General features: G+C 41.3%; 2 protein-coding genes across 6 annotated transcripts in view; both read right to left on the reverse strand.

Annotated features, from left to right (window-relative positions):
* The window catches only part of ipo11 (importin 11), a 712707-nt gene that overhangs the window by 133848 nt on the left and 555902 nt on the right, over positions 1-22957 (reverse strand). For 3 of the 4 annotated variants that reach the window (XM_078549030.1, XM_078549021.1, XM_078549038.1), the window contains one exon: positions 9685-9780. The exons of the other annotated variant lie outside the window; for it this stretch is intronic. In XM_078549030.1, the coding sequence (XP_078405156.1) occupies positions 9685-9780 (96 nt within the window). The remainder of the gene's footprint in view (positions 1-9684; positions 9781-22957) is intronic. 4 annotated transcript variants of the gene reach the window in all.
* Positions 14965-20606, reverse strand: LOC144684823 (uncharacterized). 2 transcript variants are annotated; one of them, XM_078549098.1, is made up of 2 exons: positions 20478-20606; positions 14965-16942 (listed from the first exon to the last, which is right to left on the reverse strand). In XM_078549098.1, exon 2 carries the CDS (start codon positions 16914-16916, stop codon positions 15090-15092), a length of 1827 nt encoding a protein of 608 aa, XP_078405224.1. In that variant the 5' UTR covers positions 16917-16942; positions 20478-20606; the 3' UTR covers positions 14965-15089. The 2 variants fall into 2 exon arrangements, with proteins under 2 accessions (XP_078405224.1, XP_078405233.1); XM_078549107.1 differs by lacking the exon at positions 20478-20606 and adding an exon at positions 18834-18960.

Below are 22957 nucleotides of genomic sequence, written 5' to 3' on the forward strand. Positions count from 1 at the left end.
TGTGGAAGAATAAAATACATCTACAGGACAACTAAGGGTTAAACAGTTAAAACCGTAGTGGAATACTACAGCACAGTTCCCTCTTTTGTTCTAGCAGGTACACCTGCAGCTGCCAGCTAACTGAGCAGGAAAGGAGAAAAGGAGTATCATAAACAAGCTTCCTAGAATCCTTGAGACAAGGCTAGGATGTCTGCCCCCAACACAAAGAGACAGGATCAAGCAATGGTCATCTGTTCTCTAGAGTGTACACCCCCTAGCACTAAAGATAAGGTCAAGCATGGTTATCTATTCTCTGTCTCACTTTTTTATTACCAGATGGGCTTCCCCCAATATCCTGTATAGTCATAAATTAGAATAGACTAATTGTGTGTTGCATGCCAAAGACAATGATTCTCAATGTAATTAATTATTGAAGGTTAGACAGTCTTATCACCTTCAAGCTCTTTGATATGTACAACTTTTACGATAAATACGTGTGTGCTCTGATGCTTCCTCAGAGTGTCAGCTAGCTCCATTGTATGCTGCTGGGCTCTCCGTGATATCACGATTTAATAAAGGCTTCCGAGACAAACCTCCTGGGTCTGAGTGTTCACTCTGTTTTCTGCGACAAATTGGCGACGAGGATGGGATCCGACTGAAGTCCAGTAACCTCTTAAATTGGAGAGGTGATTGAAATCCTGGGCCGTCGGATCTCTAAAAAAGAACCCTCGTGGAGAAAGGGAGGAATAACTCTCCTAAGTTAGGGACAGTACGAACTGCATCCTAGCTGAGAGGGAGATTGCAGTGAAAGCATCCTAGCTGAAAGGGGGAGTGCTTGAAAAAGGGTAGCTACCGACCAGACTCAAAAGACCCAAGGAACTGGAGGACTTGTTCAGGAACTCTTAAATACCGGTGAGCGCATAGGGTAGGAAACGCGCCGCGCTGTTAATTGTTTTTTCTTTTCAGAAAAATGGGAGGTCGCAACAGCAGAGCGGGCTCTGCCGCTCCCTCCGCTTCGCAAAGTACTAAGAACAAACCAAAACCGGCGAAACCGGAGCTTAAATCAGGAACTTTGAAGATGGGCAAGAAAACGGAATGAAAAATGGATGGAGAAAAAAAAAGTAGTAGTAGTATACCCAGGGGTTCGAGTCCCATGGAGGTGAAAAGTAAGTAATTTCTGTGTTTTCTTTTGTGTATATTATTAAGTAAAATGGGAAATATGACATCAAAGAAACCCTAGGTTCCCCCTTTGAAGGGAACCCCAAATGTTTATATGTATGTCCATTACGGTCCTGAAATTGTCCAATGTGTTTCTGATTGGGTTAAATGGACTCAAAGTAAAGGAGAAAGCTTCCCACCAGCTGGAACTTTTAATTGGGACAGATTTGAGCGCTTATAATATGTTTTAAGGGAGGTAGATAGTCCACGACTGAATTTTCTATAACTTAAAAAAAAATGGAATTGATCTAAGTTACAAGAGCTGTTTGTGCTGAAGAGAGAGAGAAAGGGTACCCCTAGGGGGTTAATGAGCAACTCACAAGCAGTAGCAGAGAAAATGTGAGCTTTCGTCAGTTTGAAGTTCCCTATAGGTGGAGCCTTCAAGATCCCTTTATTCCCCCACTGCTACTCGAAGCTTCGTTTAGAATTAAGTTCAATATTATAGGAGTATCGATACATACCTTTATATATGTGTTTGTTTGTGTGCAATGAAGCATTTGTATGTGAGCTTTAATGTGTTTTCTTCCCTGAATTGTCTTTTGTGTGTGTAGTTGAGCACTTTAGAGTCGAAAGCCCCATATTAGATTAAAGGAAAAGTTTATTCAAATATTCCAAAGTTTTGAGTATAAGGTTTGAGTTGAGATTTCTGGCAAAAAATCATAATTTGAAGGTAGTGTAAAGATAAAACAAGGCTTGCCTTTGTTTGAGATGAACCAACCCTTGTACCACCCCCCTTGCAGACTAGTAGGGAATAACCCTTATCATCAGCTTCCAAGCTGATTAGGATTAATACATACGAGTTCGTATTCTAAAATTCTGAGAAAAAGAAATTACTTGAAATTCAGAAGGATTCTAGGAAAACCAAAAGACATAAACACAAGGTCTAGATGGTTTCAATGGATAAAAAGGGGTTTCTTAAGAAGAGAGGAATTAAATATTAAAGGAAATCTGCTTTCCAAAAGCACTGGAATTTGAATTTGGGACAATCTTGAGATGTAAAGTGCAGTGTAATTTAACAGGTTACTTTTGAATCACTAGGATGCTATCTAAGATAAATAATGTGTCGATAAACATACTTAAATTATAACTTGGATACAAATCATTACACATGAAAAAGAGGTTGTTTTAATTTTGATAGTGTAAATTACAGTTCTTACAAAGTTTAAAAATTTGAGGTTTGGTTCTTGATAAAGTTCTCAAAAGGGAATTTTCATTTTAAAAGGCCTGACAACAATTGGCACTAATTCAACTGCTGCAAGCTTTTGTGTTTGCAAGTCTGTTCCCAAAATATGAAGCTAAGCTCAAGACCTTGACAAAGTTTGGCAGAAATCCAATTTTTGGCCGAGTTAATGAATCTGGGATAATTCTAAAAGAAAAGGGTCAGACACAATTTAGTGGGTTTCTTTTAAGACAATAAAATCTTTGAGAAGAAGAAAAGGAAGCAAAACTTGTCAATACCTGATTTCTGTTTTTAAAACTGTTATGAGAATATTTTAAAGTCTCTCCAGACAACCTGAACAAGATAAGATGGTAGCTGTTGCCAGTGTAATATGGTATGAGGCAAGTAGGAGAATGAGTTAGGGAAAGAGGACATAATGTACAAACTGTTTTAAGGGAAATGAATTGATAATCTGGCCATCAACTGAGGCATTGGAACTGCACAGGGGAGATAAGCAAAGATCTAGAGACAGAGATCCCCGTTGAAATGGAATAGTTAATATGGCTTAAAGAGTAAGGAAACATTTTAAACAATCAAGACAATAGAGAAACTGAACTCAAGAGAATCTTAGGATGATCTTGGTCAGGAAAGAAAGCTAGAGGTAAAACTACGTGGAATCTATAGTTCAGGAATTGAAATGTAAGGAGAAATAATACTTAACAACAATTTACCACAAGATGGATACAGGTAAAGGGAAAGCTGGAAAAAGGCTAAATAGATGTATTACTGATTATATTAATGTGCCTGTGAGCTACAAAAAGTGAAACCACAGGATTAACACCTTGATGACAGGCAGAGTTAAGCGGTTCCCAGAGAGAACCATCACTGGAAGTGAAAATACTGAGCCATTGAAAGATAGGATAAGAAGGTGCATTGTTGAGTTGTTTAAGGAATTGAGGCCTGACATGAGACAGCAGCAGGAGGGAGTAGACTGGAAGGAGTGGGGGTGCAACAGGGAGAGTCATTAAAGAAGTGTGTAATCTTATGGAGATTAAACAGAAATTCCATATTCCTTACCACCCCCAGAGTCCAGGGATGGTGGAAAGGATGAACTGAACTTTTAAAAAAAAAACATCAATCAAGAGACAGGGAACAGCCCAATATTCTAATGCGCCGTGGGCTACCCCAAGCAGTACCGACAGGTTCACCCCATTTGAAATGATAACAGGTAAGAGCCATGCTATTACCTGAAGGTATCATAGTAGGAGGTGTAGGGCCACTGAAAGGAAAAATACAGCACAATGTAAGGGAATTAAGTAGGCAATTACATAAGTTGAGAGAGGAAGTTAGAGACTGACAGATGATTAAGGATATGGAAGCAGGCAAATTCAAAGAGAAAGATACATGACAATTGACCAAGCGGTAACCCAGAGAATGGGAGCCGATGTTAATGTCTCCACAGATCTATGATCCTGGTCGTGGGCGTATCAGTACTGGCAACAAGGTCGGGGATCATCACTGCTCATCCTGCACTGCAGGAGGAACTTTGGTACAGCATGGACAGTGCCGAATGCGACATGCAATGGGGAACGATAAATGTAACAGTAGGAGAACAAGTGCTTTCAAATTGTAGTAAGGGTTTGCTTCAGATCGAGCATGGGAGGTCCGCCACTACCCAGACACCTCCCACCTCTACTTTCACAGTCTGAGTAGAGATAATTGAAGCCCCTCAAACCACACCGACTGATCCATCTTGTCTTACTATGCATCCAGGACCGACGAATGGTTTGGTACTGGTTAATCAGAAGTTTTGTATGATAATGTACACCATGAGCTGGTACCCGTATTCTTGAATGTATCCAGTGTCGTCCTGCCCCAATGGTGCTCAACCCATACCCAAGCACCCTATACGGCTCTGACGCGCCAATTGATGACTGAAGCAGTTCAGTTCAGTGGCGAGATGCGATCAGGCTTGGGAGGGAACCGCGTTAAGCGCAGCCTGATAAATGATGCCACTATGATATTCAATATAGGGACATCATTGGTTAATCCAAAGTCTGGCTACCGTGCTCGAAAGTCATGCGGGGACTATCAATAAATTAATTGAAATAGGAAAAAATATTTCGGACAAAGCGAGCAGAAATGATGTATGCAACACCTATGGGCACTGGAACAAGCCCGAGAAAATTTAAGACAGACTAAAGAAGGGGTAGTCCCTTCATGGGTAACTAATGAGCATCTATTGAATCTCTCACGACACAAGAATCATGACTTGACCGGTTGCCAGCTCAGGGGTTTAACACATGTATGTAGAATGAATGTTGAATGTATAGTGAATAGTAATATGTTACTAGGCATTGTATTAGTAATACCTGTCATACCTATGTCAATGACATAACCCAGGCAAGACGCCCACAGTGACTGCTGGTACGGGACCCCAGCCATGGGGCCCATCTGTACACCTACAAATGGACTTTATACAAATGCCTAAATGTATGGAATATAATTATGTTTTAGTTCAAGTATGTTTGTTCGCGCAATGGGTGGAGGCGTATCCCACCCGACGAAATGATGCTGTTGTTGTTGTAAAATTGTTGCTCATTTTACGGCTAAAGTGATAAAGGAACTGTTGAAGGCCTTACAATGCAACCATCACCTTTCCTGCCCATACCACCCCCAGTCTACTGGGGCGGTGGAAAGACAAAATGGTATTCTGAAAAACAAACTAAATTATGTGAAGAAACTGGTTTGAAATGGCCTGAAGCTCTACCCTTGGCGCTCATGGCTATGCGCTCTCACCCTAACCGTACCACCTCCCTCTCTCCTTATGAAGTTGTAATGGGATGTCCTATGCGCCTCCCAGTGACCCCACCCTTGTCTGCTAGGGAAATGGACATCCACGCTATGGATGAGGGAATGATTACATACTGTATAGCGCTCACTAATTCTCTCAAGAGCTTGCATATACAGGTAGTAGAAGCTCAGAAAAAGCCCACCATTGAAGACTGCCATCAATACCAGCCCGGGGACCTAGTCCTAGTAAAGAGCTTCAGGAGAAAGAGCTGTTTGGAACCTCGATGGGAAGGGCCTTTCCAAGTCCTGCTCACCACCCATACGGCTGTGAAGGTTGAAGGATGCCCTTGTGGATCCACGCATCGCACGTCAAGCGGACGCTGACCTCGGACGGAAGTGCTTGTGCAAGAACTTTAACTGAGCCGTCGGAATGCTGACTCTGATTTGGATCCTGTCCTGCGTGGTCCTTGCCTGGACTACCAATTCTGCGGTTCAACGAATGCAGGCCGTAGCCTCGCAAGTTAATCAGACTAAATGTTGGATTTGTACTCATTTTCCTCTATGCAAAACAGCAGCTGAATTGCATGAGAGGGTGGAAAGGACCCTACCTTGTGCTGCTAACAACTCGAACGGCTCTGAAGATTAAAGGGAAGGAAGACTGGGTCCACGCCACTCGCTGTAAAAGACATTGTCTGGCAACAATAAAGCAGCTGTTACCAAGTGATCTAACTTGTATTATTTATTGAAACGGAAAGTTTGAGTAATTTTTATAAAAAAGATTCTTGGTGGTCTGTAATACTAGGTTGGTTCTCCGGTTGGGGAAGTTGGTTGCTATACGTTTTAATTGGGTTGGTTGTAGCATGTGTTATAGGATGTTGTGCGTGTATTGCTTTGCGGATTTGCTGTTCCCAGGTTATTAACAGTGTCTCTACTGGATCAGGAGGAGCTCCAGTTGTCCCTCAATTGATACGCACTGGCCCCAGCGAAACCCACTGGTGGGGAGAAAAGGTTTACCCTGCCAGGGATCGGCCATTTCCTTATGGTTATGAGCCCCCTTATGATGATGAAGATACCATTCCTCATTGGTATGAATCTGAAAGATTAACAAGGAGGGATTGTGGAAGAATAAAATACATCTACAGGACAACTAAGGGTTAAACAGTTAAAACCGTAGTTGAATACTACAGCACAGTTCCCTCTTTTGTTCTAGCAGGTACACCTGCAGCTGCCAGCTAACTGAGCAGGAAAGGAGAAAAGGAGTATCATAAACAAGTTTCCTAGAATCCTTGAGACAAGGCTAGGATGTCTGCCCCCAACACAAAGAGACAGGATCAAGCAATGGTCATCTGTTCTCTAGAGTGTACACCCCCTAGCACTAAAGATAAGGTCAAGCATGGTTATCTATTCTCTGTCTCACTTTTTTATTACCAGATGGGCTTCCCCCAATATCCTGTATAGTCATAATGCCAAAGACAATGATTCTCAATGTAATTAATTATTGAAGGTTAGACAGTCTTATCACCTTCAAGCTCTTTGATATGTACGACTTTTACGATAAATACGTGTGTGCTCTGATGCTTCCTCAGAGTGTCAGCTAGCTCCATTGTATGCTGCTGGGCTCTCCGTGATATCACGATTTAATAAAGGCTTCCGAGACAAACCTCCTGGGTCTGAGTGTTCACTCTGTTTTCCGCGACAGACCTCTAACAACCACAACCACCTTCCTTTGTGCTACATATGACTCCAACCAGCGGAGAGTTTTCCCCCTGATTCCCACTGGCTCCAGTTTTGCTAGGGCTCTTTGATGCCACACTCGGTCAAATGCTGCTGTTATTCTCTCTCTCCTTCAAATAATGTATGCACTATGGACTGATACATGGCTTCTTCCTGCAAGCAAGCTATTGACTTGCTTTTGTGGTCAAATCCTGAGCATTAATTGTGCTCTAACTATTTCTGTTCATGAAGGCCTTGAGATTAGTAATGGAGAGCCATGATGTCATCCAGAACATTCTACTTAAAGCATGGCACAGTGTCCAGCTGATGCCTGATATACAGACAGGTCCCAAGGTAGTAATACATGTGGACACCTCAGTTGCCTTACATCTGCAGTTTTGTCCTCTTAAGAACTTATCTTCCTTAACTAAATCATGCATGCTATTGGAATCCACAAAGGAATTCCCATCCTCTGTTTTGAATGGTGCAATTTATTTGGTTGTGGCAACTATTAATTATGAATGTAAACATTGGTAAAGGGTAAAAAACAAAATTAGCAGACTACTGAGTAAAGTCAACTAATGCATTGAGAAAAACATAATTGCAACTACAAAAACTAAACACCTGAAATAGACTCAAACAATAATTTCCCTGTATAAGCCTAATTGAGCAAGCCAGGAGTCAGGATTCATGACATGTTCATTTCATTCGGGCTAACTGGACCCTGTGGATGCTGAATCCACCAAAGTAACTAAATTCAGTTAGAACGGCCAATTCTCCTGGAATTAAAGGATAATCTGAATGCACCTCAAGAGTAAAATTATATGGATATTAAGAGTCAGCATCTTGCAGCAAAATAACAATAAAGAAAATAAAACTTGCATTTATATATTGCTTTTCACAGATTCAAAGTGATTTACAACCAAGGTAGGCAATACTGAATTGTAATTAAATGGAGTGAAGATGTTCCCCAAGCATTGTACTAGTGGAAGCTGTGAACAATTCCACCTATACTCTTCCACCTGCACTCCGCCAGTCTCTGTATCTTTCAATCACGCCCATCAACTGCCTCTACTGTCAAATCACTAACTGGATTGCAGACTGGGATCTGAGTCATGTTTAGTGGGTAGAGAATGGCAGTGGAGTGTTTGGGGAGAGAAAGGAAAGAGGGAGAGAGAGAGAGAAAGCGGGGAAGAGAGAGAGCATGAATGAGGAAGGCGAACCTTAACCAATCAAATGTTCTGAAGGCAGGAATATCTATGACTTTGAAGATTTCAATGTCTTTGGAATGCCTTCAAAACAAGTAACTTTTTAAAGACCTTTCTCTAAGAATTAAATTTAAAACATTGTTTAAAAACAAGAAAAACCTACCAAGGTTCCTGTTCATCAGTAAATTAGTTTGTGCTATATCATCACCGTTAACCAAAATATAAGGATATGAAATCAATTTAATTAATCAGGCTCGTCCAATCAGCATTCTTACTCTCATTAACTAGCTAAGCAATCAAGTGACAGTAGATGGACAGGGTCGTCAGAACATGAGGTCATGTGAGAATTCCTCCTGGAATATGTTGCAACTGAAGTTGGCAATCGTAAGTCCAGCATGGGTCCTCGTTTAACAAAATGTTAATGAGGCTTATACTTGCACCACAATCTCATTTTGTCACCATAAATTGTGCACCTGCAGGGTCCTGTAAAATTGATCCGTGTATGTGGTTTATTTCCTGGTTTAATGTAACCCTTGCTACAGCACCTGCCACTGCTGGAACTCTCTCTAAATATACATGTTGCAAAGTTGGAGGAGATCAAAAGGAATAATGCATAGTGGAGACCAACATTGCTGCAACTGTAACAAACAGCAAAGAATTTCTAGGCTGTTTTTTGTCAAAAACAGAGTCAGTGTCAAGTTTAATACATATAAATGTTTCCCAAAAACATGATCAGCATTAATCACTAATTACACATACTAATTATAGCAAATTGCAGGAATGAGGAATTCAAATACATCAGTAAAGTTACTTAATAAAGTATTTTCATGAAACTTGCACACTTTTTAGATGGTGCAATTGGAAAGTAAAATTAGGCAAAACAGAAATGTTCCCATTTCTGAAAAGGAGTTATGTGCAATGCTGGGTGATGTTCATCCAGGCCTCAATGTCCAACTTAACACTTAACAAAATTTTAGCAATGTAACCCGGATATCATCACATACAAATTTATATTGATCAAAATTAAAAAGTGTAAACACCTCGAAGAAGTTCCCAAAATTAAAACTTCAAATATGACTAAAACATTAATATCTTCACTGACTACAAAATATTATTAATTTTAGTCTGAAGATTTTTTTTCAAATGCCATTTCTAGCTTTGTGCAGTGAGTGAGTGCAAGTTCAATATAACAGAATAGGCTTTTAGCAGATAGATAATTTAATTACGAGAATCATGAGTAAGAATCAAACTCATCCGAGGCATAATCAATCACTGGGATGTGCCAAAAACTTGACACACTTAATGCTCCCTTGGGATAAATGTGATCACAACAAATTGGCAGATAACCAACCTATATATGAAGCATAGTCTCACCTTACATTTTATGGCCTGTCAATTAACGGCCCAAGGCAATAAAGGCATTGACATGTTTTTCATTCAGAAGCTTATATAAATCTTCAATTTGCCTCCTGAGCATTAAATTGGTTTCTTGGATATATAAACTGCTTGTTTTTCATTTCCATTGTATCACAATTTCCAATTAATGCAGTGCAATAAAATAATTTGTTATAATTTGGAATTAATTCATGATCATAGTGAGAACTGCGTACTTACTCTTTATAGGTGCCTGTGTCTGGATCCTCTGACAGGACATCATGCAATGCTTCCACACAAATGTTTATAATGCCACAAAACTTATCTTGAATGACACTGTAAAAGAACAGGAAGCAGTTTAAATTGAGTGATCTCTTAAAGTTTGCAACAAGAAGTCTGCCCTGAAGCAAAACAAAAGGCATTGCTGGGCAAATACTCTCTGAATAAATTAAAATACCTTAATAGAAAATAGATCTTGAAATATATGTTTAGTTTATAATAATGATCAATAAATAGTGAAACCTATGTTTCAAGTCTTTTCCCTATAAATTAACAGTTAACAGTTAACACTATACCTGCCATTTATTTAATTTATGAGCACAATCATTGTAAGAACCATCTCTTTTGGAGTTTTTCTTAAATATACAGAGATAGGCAGCACTGCTATATACCATAAGGCATCAAAGGAGTGAACCCGTGACAGAGCCATCAGGCTGATGGAAATGATCAGGTATATCGTAAATCTCTCACAACCACACACATTCACAACAAATCCCCTTGCAGCCTTTTCCTTCTGGATGTTGACATCAGAAGACTTTGAAACATTTTTCAAATAACAATGTGCATGGGATGAAAAAACAGGAACGCCAACATTTTGTAGTGCTCACAAATGCCTCTTTTTTAAAAGACAGAAGTACATAGACATCAACCAAATTTGGACAAAAAATGGATTTGACATAAATCCAAAATCGACTAGTTTGAATTTCATTCGAGGTTAACGCCTTACTCATTATGGTGACAATATCCACACCATGTTAGAAACTTAACAAAAAGTAGCGCAGAAAACATCACTTAAAATAAGATCACTTCTGAGTACAAAGCTAATAAATGCTTAAAAGTTGTTCACTAATAATGTACTATGCTTCATGAAACATACATAAACTTCAAAACACAATTTTTAAAGTGCTGGACAATATTTTTCAAAACAATCTACAAGACACTGCATAGATCTTTGCAAGGGTAATGTCTGAGACACGAATCTTGTTTGAATTTAAACCATTATTTTAAGGTTGCCCAAAAAAGTGCGTTATTTTTTAAAAGAAAAATCCGAAGGAAACCGAAGTGATTTAATTGACTGATTTAAACTTTATGAATCCAGAATATTACTGATGTGTCAAAAGATAATATTGCAATCAACTGGAAAAATGCATTTTGTTTCAATTTGATTTTATGAGTATGACTGCATTAACACCTGGAGTTAAAAGGCTGCCTAGCAAAATTGCTAAGTGTAGCACCACCTGATCAAACAAGTAGCACTGTAGTGATCCTAGCTTTCCAAAGTTTGGAAAAGATTACCCAAAGTAAAAGTGAGAACAATGCCTTTGATTAGTTGTTGGTTGTAGGACAAGCACAATCAAAATGTAGGGCAGCCGCAATCTACATAATGCACTCTGCTTAATTCATATTCATGACATAAATTGCTGGCATCAGCTGGTGTCTACTTTTCTAAGGTCAGAAAGTAATATCAGAATATAAGACAGATTAGAAGAAAACTTTATTGTTTGTAATATAAAAAAGACCATCACTCTGGGATCACTGATGCACTTCAACCAACAACTTTCTCCAGATATTCTGCTTTAAACTTTTGATGTATTCGTCATGGACCAACAAGCAACCATGAATGGCATGTTTGATGTCATATTTGATGTGATTGTGTTATGAACACTAGAACCTCAGATGTTCAGTGTCTCACCAGGTGCAATATTCTACTGCTATTTTGATAACTTTAAAACTTTATTTTAAATTAAATCATATATATCACACTAATTTTTATCCAGTAAAATCTCCAAAAGGAATACACTCTTAAGGTGTAATAGCTCTATCACTTAAATTTCAGACTAAAACATGGAGCATAATTGCAAGTTCACCATTAATATGAATTTTCTAAAATTCATTTTACGGGATATGGGCGTCGCTGGCTAGTCCAGCAATTATTGACTCACCAATTGCCCTTGAGCAGATGGTGGTGAGTTGCCTTCTTGAATCGCTGCAGTCCCTGTGGTGTAGGTACACCCACAGTGCTGTTAGGGAAGGAGTTCCAGGATTTTGACCCAGCAATAATGAAGGAATGGCGTTATATTTCCAAGTCAGGATAGTAAGTGGCTTGGAGGGCAACTTCCAGGTGGTGGTGTTCCCATGTATCCTGCTTTCACACACTCCATCTGTTTTCATGCAGCAGAAGCTGGCTCACAACAGTAGGGATAGGTCCCAGGCCGGGAGGGGGAGTGGCCCATTTTAGGCCCTTCATTGACTTTGAGGAGCGTGCCATCGTGCAGCCTCGTGATGATGTGGACTGTGCCTGTGGCAACGGTGAGGTCGGCGGTGAACACCCACATAGCGATCTTATCCCTTTCTCAACGCAAATGTAACTGCTCTCTTTCCTGCTTTTGACTATGCTGACATGGACTAATTATCTCTATTTTGATTCTCAGGGAGCTTTGCCAAGCGACCAACACCCTTAGCCAGCCAGCCCCCCAGCTCTGTCCATGTCCTCACCTCCAGCCGAGGGGACTCCTCTTCCATTGAAGAGCTGCAAATAAGCAGACTGGAAGACTCGTCACAGCATTCACCCACATCCTCCACCAGCACAGAGAAACATAACTCGTAGGGACCTAGATCTAGAGCAGGCCCAGGTTCACAACCTGGTGCTCACCGCATGGACACACGTCCGCAGCAGGAGGAGGCAGGTTTAGCCCTGCTCCCTGGCACTCGGACGACTGCTGAGGAAGAGGCAACTGTGAGGTCTGAGTCAGATGACGAGCCTCTGGATTCAGCCTTCCAATTAATCGTGCAGGTCAGTACAAGGTTGGGATACATCAGGCAGAGCTATTGGAAGCCCCCAACAGAGTGGCACGCTAGTCAGAGGTGTGTGTGTCTGCCTGCTCGCTGATGAAGTAGCATCCACATGTACCTGCGCTGAGGTCTCCATGGAGGCCCTGGTCCAGCAGAATGCAGAGATGCGCACAGACCTGCACTCCATCGCGGTAGCCATGGGAGAGTTCCTGCAGTGGCAAAGCGAGAGGGCAACAGGACACTTTGACATCCCCTCAAGGAATCAGGCCGGAGCCCTCGGGAACCTGAAGGGAGGAGTGGCAGCTGGACACCCCAGGTTATCCATTCAGGGATCTCAAGGGCTGTCCACTTCCTCCGAGTCCCCTTTGCCTGTGACCCCCTCAACCTCATCCTCTGTCACTGCAGAGGGAGCATCTGACCAATAGGAGGATAGCCAAAGCAAGCCAGGGCTCTCGAGGCCTCGGGTCTCCAGAGGACCCACGCCGAAGTCATCAGAAATAACAGAGCCAACTATTGCCCAGGCTGTCTCCACCCCTGCTGCGGATGTCAGAGCAGCATTTAGAAGTCTCAGGCGTTCAAAAGTTAAGAAATTCTGATCACGGTTGGTTGCATGGTTGAACACATTTTGTCACTTTACAAACTGAAAATATATTCACTTTCACTGAGTAATGTGTAATGGTGCCTTTCAGCTTCATTGACAGGTTTCGCGAGTCCTCTCAGTGCATTTCCATAAACCCTGCCCTCCCCCCACCACTAGCAGTTCAGCTGTACTAAGCACTAAGTTAGTGATTCTGAAGGGGGAAGTGTGTGTATGGCTGGGCCTTTCGGAGCCTTGTGCAAGCCGTCTCCCATGCACGTGGATCCTCCCCCCCACCTCATGTTCATCATGTCCTGAGTATTTTCAGTGCTGCCTGATGGGGTTTGTTTTCAGTTGTCCATCTGAGCTGCGCTGCATCTCCGTCTACCCACTGATCAGACCCCCATGCAGCACCTGTTCTCACCCACCACGACTCTCGTTTCACTTTCGATTTAGCAAGTATGGTAATGCTACAGTTTTTCTTGCACTCCTCCATCCTTTCCCCTCCCCCAGTCACCCATTTCCATTCCCCCATCACTGTCGACTGCCTTGGCATCACCTTTCACCTCCCCACTGTCACCTACCAGCCACAACTCTTTTCTTTTGGGGGCGCCCAGGTGAACGTGAACTTTCACGTTTCCTTCCTTCCCCGAAAATTCCACCCCCATCCACATTAACTTGCCTGACCCCCTCCTTCCCACCCGCAGAGACTATGTTTGCATCTGAGTCCCCACCAACCACCCTCTTCCTTCTACCGATACCATTGCAACCTCATCCTCCCACCTCACTCTGCCCTCAGTCATTCTCACCATTCCCTCCTACCAAGCCCACCCTCAGTTTGCTCCCAAGGAGGCAGTCATGTACTCAAGAGCCCTCCCGTGCGCATTCACCTGGCCATCGCCACTCTGGATCCCTTCCCCATATCCCCCTTCTCCCCCCAACTGTCTTTCCCTCAGCCTGAATCCTTCCCCTCTCCGGACTCCTTCCCCCTACCGCCCCCACCTTAGTCCTTCCCCTCTTGGAACTCCTTCCCCCCCACACCCCACTTCGTCATTCCCCTCTTCAGACTCCTTCCCCCCTCTGGACTACTTCCCTTACACCTACCTCCCAGTTGCTGTCTTCTCTCCCGTTCCCCCCTCCTCCACCCATACTCCCTCCCCCCTCCTAACCTCACCTGCCTGGCACCTTCAATCCCCCCCCACCAACCTCGCGCCCCCAACATCTTCGTTTCCCCCTCCACCTCAACCTCACAAGCCCTCCCCTCCAACACACCTTCTTCTCCCAAACAAGGCTGCACCTGCCTCTTCACCCCCTCAATGGTCATCTGTTGCGAGCAGGGCCTCAACGACGACTTTCCACCTTCCGTGAGCTGCTTCGTGGTGGAGCCATGTTCATGAGAATTCACCCAGCATGCAGTGGATGTTCCTCTAGGGTCCCGTTGCTGTTGGGCTCCAGCATCTTCAGCTCCTCAGATGTCTGTGATATGAGCAAGGTCCTGACAGTAAGTCCCAACTTCTGCACATCACACTTGTTCTGCACTGGTGTGTTTTCTCACTGATATGCTCCAGCGTTTGGAGAGGGGCCAGGGGGGTGGGGAGGTGATTCGGCGAGCTGGGCTTACAATGATATGCAGGTGCATTACAATGAGGTTCCTGACGTCTAATGGTGGGTAACGCGGCCCACCATTGATGGGGAGTGCGGACAATTTCACGACATTGTGAAACCAATTTTTGGCCTTCTCACCATATTGTCTGCTCATGTCGCCAAACACACCTAACACCAGAGGGCACGGAAAATTCCGCTCTGTGTGTTTTTTGGTGCACGTAGGTAAAAAATATGTACTTTAGTAAAAATGTTGTTCTACACAAGAGTTGTTTCCAAGAGGGGTAATTTAATGATACATGCAAACTTTTAAAACACACCTAACTGATCATAAACAGCTATTGTCGTTAAATGTTAAACTTCTATTCAGTATACATCAGAGATATAAACACAATCATAAAACAGTATGTTCAAAAAGAATAACTTGTGCCTGATTAGGCGGGTGTGATATCCTTAGGAGACTGGTCTGGTCCACTTCTGGATTTGCCACAGGTTCTGGAGGAATAACCTGCACTGGGTCGGTCACATAATACCGTGCATATGGATACACACTGTAATACTCTAGAACATGGTCTCCTCCAGCTTCAGCATCCTTGAGTTTCTGGCGCAGCTGATGAACTTTGTATATCAGGATTAAAATTGCTACACATGCCAAGATAAAAAAGGCCAAGAGTATATCAAAGGTTTGGTTCAGCTTTACTGAATTTTGTTCACAGGTTAATAAAGGCTTGATCGACATTGATGCCAAACCTGAACCTGTAAATGTGGTTAAATTTACAGGTGCATGTTCAATTGGCAGCTGCCCTGATAGCGCACTTGTTAGCTGTTCAGTGTCTTCTTCTGCTACGAGAACTGCATCTTTGAAGTATTGCACTGCTACAGAATTGTGCTCCAGCTTGAAATAAACATTTGGGGTATTTGTTTTCATTGAAGTCAACGCTATGTTAGTAGTTGGAGATCCCATTTCAATATCTACTCCCAAAGGTGCCAAAGTCATATTGCATCTGCTGACCTCATTTACACTGATGTAGTGCAAGGGCTTACCACGTAGTTGGGATGGACTGTGACAACGAATGTTTAATCTAAGTGAGGATGACAATAGCCATCTACGCAAACTGAGCAATTTACAGTTGCACTCCCAAGGATTCTCATTTACTATTAAATGATTTAGAGAAGCCAGTGGCCTCAGGACCTCAGGATGCAAATTTTTAAGATGATTATTGGCCAAGTGTAGGACTTTTAAAGTTGCTGCCATTCCTTCAAAAGCAGCTGGCTCAATAAAGGATATATTGTTATGGTCAAGCCGCAAATAAGCTAGATGCAATATTTTAAAAACATCAGAATTAACATGAATTATGCTATTGTTATTTAGAGCTAAATGTATTAAGTTCTTCAGTGCAGAAAAGCCACCTTTTGCTATGGCTTTTATTTTGGCATTACTGAGGTAAAGATATTTGAGACTCCCTAGTCCATTGAATGAATAAGGATGGATTAACTTTATTGGGTTATTGGATAAGACAAGCCTTTTAAGGATCTTAAGCTGAAAGAAAGTATTTGATGGGATCCATGTCAAGCAGTTGCCCTGCAGATTGAGCAATTCCAGTCGTGTGAGCTGCCTGAATGAGGAATTAGATATCCATGAAATTCTATTGTTAGCCAGATGCAATGTATGAAGACTCATCAAGCCCATGAACATTCCACCACTGAGCACGCTAATGGAGTTTCCTTCGAGTTGCAAATATTGAAGGGCAGTCAAATCAGAAAACAATCCTCCTGAAATATAAAGAATTTGATTATGTTGTAGGTGTAAAGATCGAAGTTTTGAAAGGCCTCCAAAAGTCCCTGGACTGAAGTGCTGTATCTGATTATTGTTCAAATAAAGGTAGTACAGGTTGATGAGACTAGTAAAAGCTTGAGGATGTATATAGATGAGACTGTTACTATCAAGGAAAAGTGCTAACAGTCTGTTACATCCTTCTAAATCCTTAGATGTTACATTAGAAATATTATTTCTGGTAAGGCAAATCAGTGAAGTGGTCTTTGAGAACTTTTGAGGAACCGATGTTAAACCTAAATTGCAGCATTGAACCAGAGTCCTTGAACAACGCTGACAAACAGAAGGACAAACCAGTGAAAAGCCTCGAGGCATCAGAAGAAGAATGCAAGCCAGCAGCTTGACAACGATTATGTAGCATTTGTTGATGTTGTAAAATCCATACATTTTCTTGAGTTCTTGTTCTTTATAGCCTATTGTTTCACCAACGTAAAAAGACAATATGTTACCAGGGGCCTAGTTAGAACCACAGAACCATAGAAAAGTTAGAACAGTATTAATTTTACTTCTACCTTATGACAAAACTATAAAACCATTATTTTATCTGCACTTCACATTTAAAGAGACTTCTTAATTTTTTACTTAATATTTTAACTTTTAAAATTATTTTCTGTCCCTTTTCAGCTAGCAGCAAATGACACCCCATAATTCCCAGCTGAATAAATGTTCATACCACTCTATCAAGCCACAAGAAAGTGCAAGAACTCCTCTTATTAAATCTCTGGATCACCCAACAATCAAAAATGCATATTCTCAGTAACGCTACATCAACATATGTAACTTGTCAATAAATTATTTTTCCACTCTTATACTGGTGTCAATTTTTTGACAATTTATCCTTCTACGGCTGCTGGACTAGCTCCAGCCAAATAGGAAAAAACGTGCACATTTATTTATATAAATGTCTCTCACAAACACAGGGTCTCAAAGCACTTCCCAGCCAATGAAATGCTACTTTGATGTGTAGTCACTGTCATAATGTAAGAAACACAACAGCCAATTTGCACACTGCAAGCTCCCACAGTGTTGTGCTAATGACCAGATAATCTGTTCATGTGACGTAGGTTGAGAGATAAATATGGTCAGGATACTGGGTGCAACTCCCCCTAAACAAACAGAAAGCCTAGGCTTTCTTTGCTGTAAAATGCTTTGGAACATCTTGAGATTATAGGTGCTATATCAATGCAAGTCTTTCCTTATATTCTTTGAAAGAACCATCCAATTAGTCTCTTTCCTCTGCTTTTTCCCTACAGTACTGCAAATTACTCTTTTTCAAGTATATTCAATTCCTCCTTGAAACAGCTTACACCACCCTTTCAGCAGTCACTCGCTGCATAAAAACCTTTATATCTCCCCTTTGGTTCTTTTGTCACTGTGCCCTTTGACTGCAGACCCTCCTACCAGTGGAAAGAGTTTCTGCTCCATTACTCATCCGATAACCACCAAAGCACACTTGCAGCAGAGGTCAGTGGATAGAGATGAGGAGTAGAAACCCTGGCCAATTTTCTTTTCCCTTTTCTTGGAATGCTGAGGTCAGCTAGTTATCCTACTTGAAATCTGCTAAGTACACACAGACTAAGCAAACAGTTATGGACTCTTCCCGGTTTGTATGGTTCAACATCTAATCCTGAATCACTGGAGAACCATAACTGTTTTCTATCTCTTTTGGCCAACTTTTGCAAGAATTTTCCAAAAACTATGAAAAAGAATAATGTTAGAATACTGTTTTGAACTAGCAAAGCAAGTTTAAATTCAAGGTGCGACCAATGGATTTTATTGGTATCCTTCCTTTGAATATACTGAAAACGATATTGGTTCAAATCCTCTGGTATCTGGATTGTCAGAGATTGGAACTTAAGTTGGGAGATGCATGTCAGGGTCCTGCAGAAGTCCTGGCACACGCACACGCGTTGTAATTGTCCAGGAAGTTTAAACTTTTGATGGAGTGATTTCTGTTGCTTGGTACCCTCTGTGAATGTCTCCAACATTGAGCTCAGTGTCACAGACTTGGGTAAGATGCGTGGAACTTACCTGGATGCTTACCCTGGAAATGTTACGCTGGTTAATACCTGGTCTAACTCAGATTAACCACCATAACTGAACACCACAACCGAACCACCTCAATCACTACACCCCAACCTGACCTGAACTTGACCCGATTACCTCTCCATCCAACCAACCCCCACACCTGGCCATCCCACCCACCCAATTACCCCGCTGTCGTGAAGACCAACCACAATCCAACTCCCTATTGACTACCCCCTCACTCATTTACTGGGTGTCTTAGGACCTTTGAAAACTCACCTGAATATGGAAGCCACTGTCATGAAAAGGGGGCAAGCCCTGTCTGCCTTTTCTTACTCTTGTTGGTCGTCTTCGTGGGTGTCTGCCTTGACCCTTTGATGCTTCAGCCGGGATCAGAAGCCCCGGCTGAAAAATTGCAAAAAGGTCAGGTTGCAAAAATCTTTGCAGACAGCGTCATGCGTTCTTTCTAACAATAAATTATAGTGTTCCAATATGCTTTACATTTATGTTCACATGAAAATATGTATAATATTTAAGATCTAAGCTAGTCAAAAGATGATTACTAACCTTTCCTTCTGCTCTTAAGTAGGTAACTGTTAAAAAAAAACTGAAAATTTGAGAAAGGTCTATAACCGAAACACTAACCTGACATTTCCTTTGATGGCTCTGCTGTGTAATTACTGTATTCTGTTTCTAAATATAAGATCTTTTAGATTGTGATTAGATGCCATGTTTTAAATATATATTCATTATATTCTTGCATTAAATATTTTCATATCATCTTCTAAAGTATGATTACAAATGGCAAGATAGCAAAGCAACATGACACCTATTTTTTCAACTGTATTGATTTCACCATAAATACTTAAAAATAATTTGATACTGAATCAATACACAATACAACAGCAAACTGTAACATTTTAACATGGCCCTGAGAACATAGGTTTACAATCCAATTATTAGCCTGATTTGACATCTATAGATTTTGATTGCTGAAATGTCAGTCATTGTAAGCAAGAACTTTTTTGATATGTATCGACAATCTTTTCAGGAGGCAGCAATTATTGGATCTCACTGTTGAGCAAAGTTGCTCTCTGCAAAACAGCTCAATGGACAAACTTAGTTCAATCATTTGCAAACTTTATTATTATTTTTGCATTGATTTCAGAACAGGATTCCAATTAGGTTAATGTATTCAAAAGTGAAGGCATTCTATGAATCTATACAGTGAACTAATATTATATTTTCCAATCCTCAGCATTAAAGAATTAGAAAATCATTTTGCAAGTATCTTCAATATTCAGAACTGGGTGTATTTTAAGAAGCACAAATGGCAGCGAATGCTCAAAACATAAAAAATCTTCTTCTATAGAATGATCCATTTTCCAGCACTTAAAAGCTATGGTAAAAATATAGTGACGTTTTAAAAATATCTGTTAAAATGTTATTTTACAGCAACAGTCCATGTGGGAATTCCATTTCTCCCTTTTTAAACTAATCCTCTTTTCCTCCTCTTGCCAATGTTTCCTGACCGTTATTTTTTTTTTCCTTTCCCTCTTGAAGACATTGAATCCTTCCAGGAGCATGGTATCTAAAATTTTCCAACATAAATCTCTGAATGAAGGCCAAGATCAAAAACGGTGGTCAGGTTTCCACTCTCTAAGCTAAGCGCACAGGATCAACTGTATAGACCTATTGCAGCCCTGGGTTTTTACCTGCCTATTAAAAGATAGATAACAGTAAAGGTCAATGTCAAATATGCTGCTAGGATGGTACTTTATTACCATGTTGCCATGCACATGCTTTGTGTGAGCAATGTTTGTTTGGAAAAAAACACTGCACGTCGCCATGATTCAACTAACACAATTAAGCTACGAATTTCAAACGCTTAAAAAACAGAGGCTTTAAAACGCACAGTCTCACCTGACTGAATCAAATGCTGCTTTAGATATAAATGCTTCGTTATCACAAGATTCTGAGAAAATGAGCACGCATCAATTTTAAAAGATGGATTTTGGTTAAAGAACAAAAGATTTCGCTTGCAGGAAGGGAATGGAAAATGTCAACTTCAGGAACTGTACACATCCCTTTGGTGTGTAGCTGCAGTCAGGCAGGAACTGACTATTTTTACTGTTCCTCTACAGTGATTGGACGTAAAGCATATTTCCATGAAAACAGGAAACGATGCAACAGGACAAAATCTGATTGTTCACTGAGGATTGCTTCTGGCATGGCAATTTCAGCTTTTTCTGGCCTTCAGAATGCAGAATCTGTTTAAGAATTAATTTTGTTAATTAGAATTAAGTTGTGCCTGATAATTAACCCATCAGTAGAGTTGCCCAAAACTCAATAACCTACATTGCTTTACAAGACTTACTTCAAGGTCAGCAGCAAGCACCCTTGCTTCGCCACACAAAGCTCTGCGTCAACATAATGAACTTAAATAAAAATTTCAACACCATCAAAATTATAGGTGATTTTAGAAAGTATTTTACATTACTGTAAATACATATATTGCACTTAATATTCAGAAATTCATTACATATCACAAATATTCTCAGCAAAATATTGTGCAAAACCAAAATTTAGCCAATTGCAATAATTTGTGAATTTTCTTATCTGCAGCATATATTTCCCCTCTGAAGTATGGATGTCCTCCAAAATTCATTACCATCTTTCCCTTGCTTCATGATGATATTTTGAGTGGTGATATGTAACAATGGATCCATCACAGGCCCTTTTGTGGTTAAGACAGGAGTAAACCAAGGTTGCGTCATTGCTCCAACTCTTTTTTTGACTTTCCTTGCTGCGTCAGAAAGCTTTTGATAAAGTCCCGCATAAGAGGTTAGTGTGCAAAATTAAAGCACATGGGATTGGGGGTTATATATTGGCATGGATTGAGAACTGGTTGGCAGACAGGAAATACGGAGTAAGAATAAATGGGTCTTTTTCAGAGTGGCACGCAGTGACTAGTGGAGTACCGTAGGGATCAGTGCTTGGGCCCAGCTATTCAGAATATATATCAATGATTTGGATGAGGGAACCAAATGTAATATTTCCAAGTTTGCTGTGGTGAGAATGACAGACCTCAACATCAAGGTAGCATTTGACTGAGCGTGGCATCAAGGAGCCCTGGTAAAATTGAAAGCAACTGTTGGAATCACACCTACTACAATGGAAGATGATTGTGGGTTCTTGGAGGTCAGTCACCTCAGTCTTAGGACATCACTAAGGAATTACTCAGGATAGTGTCCTAGGCCCAGCCATCTTCAGTTGCTTCATCAATAACCTTTCCTCCAATCAAAGTTGGAAGTGGGGATGTTAGCTGATGATTGCACAATGTTCAGCACCATTTATGACGACTCAAATACTGATGCAGTCCATGTCCAAATGCAACCAGGCCTGGACAACATTACGGTTTGGGTTGGATAAGTGGAAAGTAACATTCGCGCCTCACAAGTGCCAGGCAATGACCATCTCCAACACGAGAGAATCTAACCATCGCCCCTTGACGTTAAATGGCATTTTCATCACAGAATCTCCCACTATCATCATCCTGGGGGTTACCATTGACCAGAAACTGAACTTGACTAGCCATATAAATACCGTGGCTACAGGAACCGGTCAGAGGTTAGGAATTCTGTGGTAAGTAACTCACCTCTTGACTCCTCAAGGTCCATCAACAAGGCACAAGGCAGGAGTGCGATGGAATACTCTCCACTTGCCTGGATGGGTACAGCTTCAACAAAGCTCAAGAAGCTCAACACCATCCAGGACAAGGCAGCCAGCTTGATGGGCACCCCTTCAGCATTCACTCCCTTCACCACCAATGGACAGTGGCAGCAGTGCGTACCATATGCAAGATACACTGTAGCAACTCACCAAGCCTCCTTCAACAGCATCTTCCAAACCAACAACCTTTACCACCTGAAAGGGCAATGGCAACAGACACATGGAAAACCACCACCTGCAAGTTCCTCTTCAAGTCAGGTGAGTTATTTACCACAGAATTCCTAGCCTCTGACCTGGTCCTGTAGCCACAGTATTTATATGGCTGGTCAAGTTCAGTTTCTGGTCAATGGTAACCCCCAGGATGTTGATAGTGAGGGATTCAGCGATGAAAATGCCATTTACTTGGAACTATATGTCGTTCCTGCACTGTCACTAGATTCAAATCCTGGAACTTTCTCTCTAACAGCGCTGTGAGAGTACCTGCATCAGATGGATTGCAGCAGTTCAAGGCGGTGGCTCATCAGCATCTTCTCAGGCCAATCAGGGATGAACAACAAATGATGGCCTAGCTAATGACATGTACATCCCATGAAAGAAAAAAAAGAGGATTACCCCCCTTCTTTTAAACTGTAGCTGGGAATCTATTGGCTACCTGGTGCCATTATTCTGGC

This window comes from Cetorhinus maximus, chromosome 1 (genome assembly GCF_964194155.1).
Source record: "Cetorhinus maximus chromosome 1, sCetMax3.hap1.1, whole genome shotgun sequence".
Taxonomy (NCBI): Eukaryota; Metazoa; Chordata; class Chondrichthyes; order Lamniformes; family Cetorhinidae; genus Cetorhinus; species Cetorhinus maximus.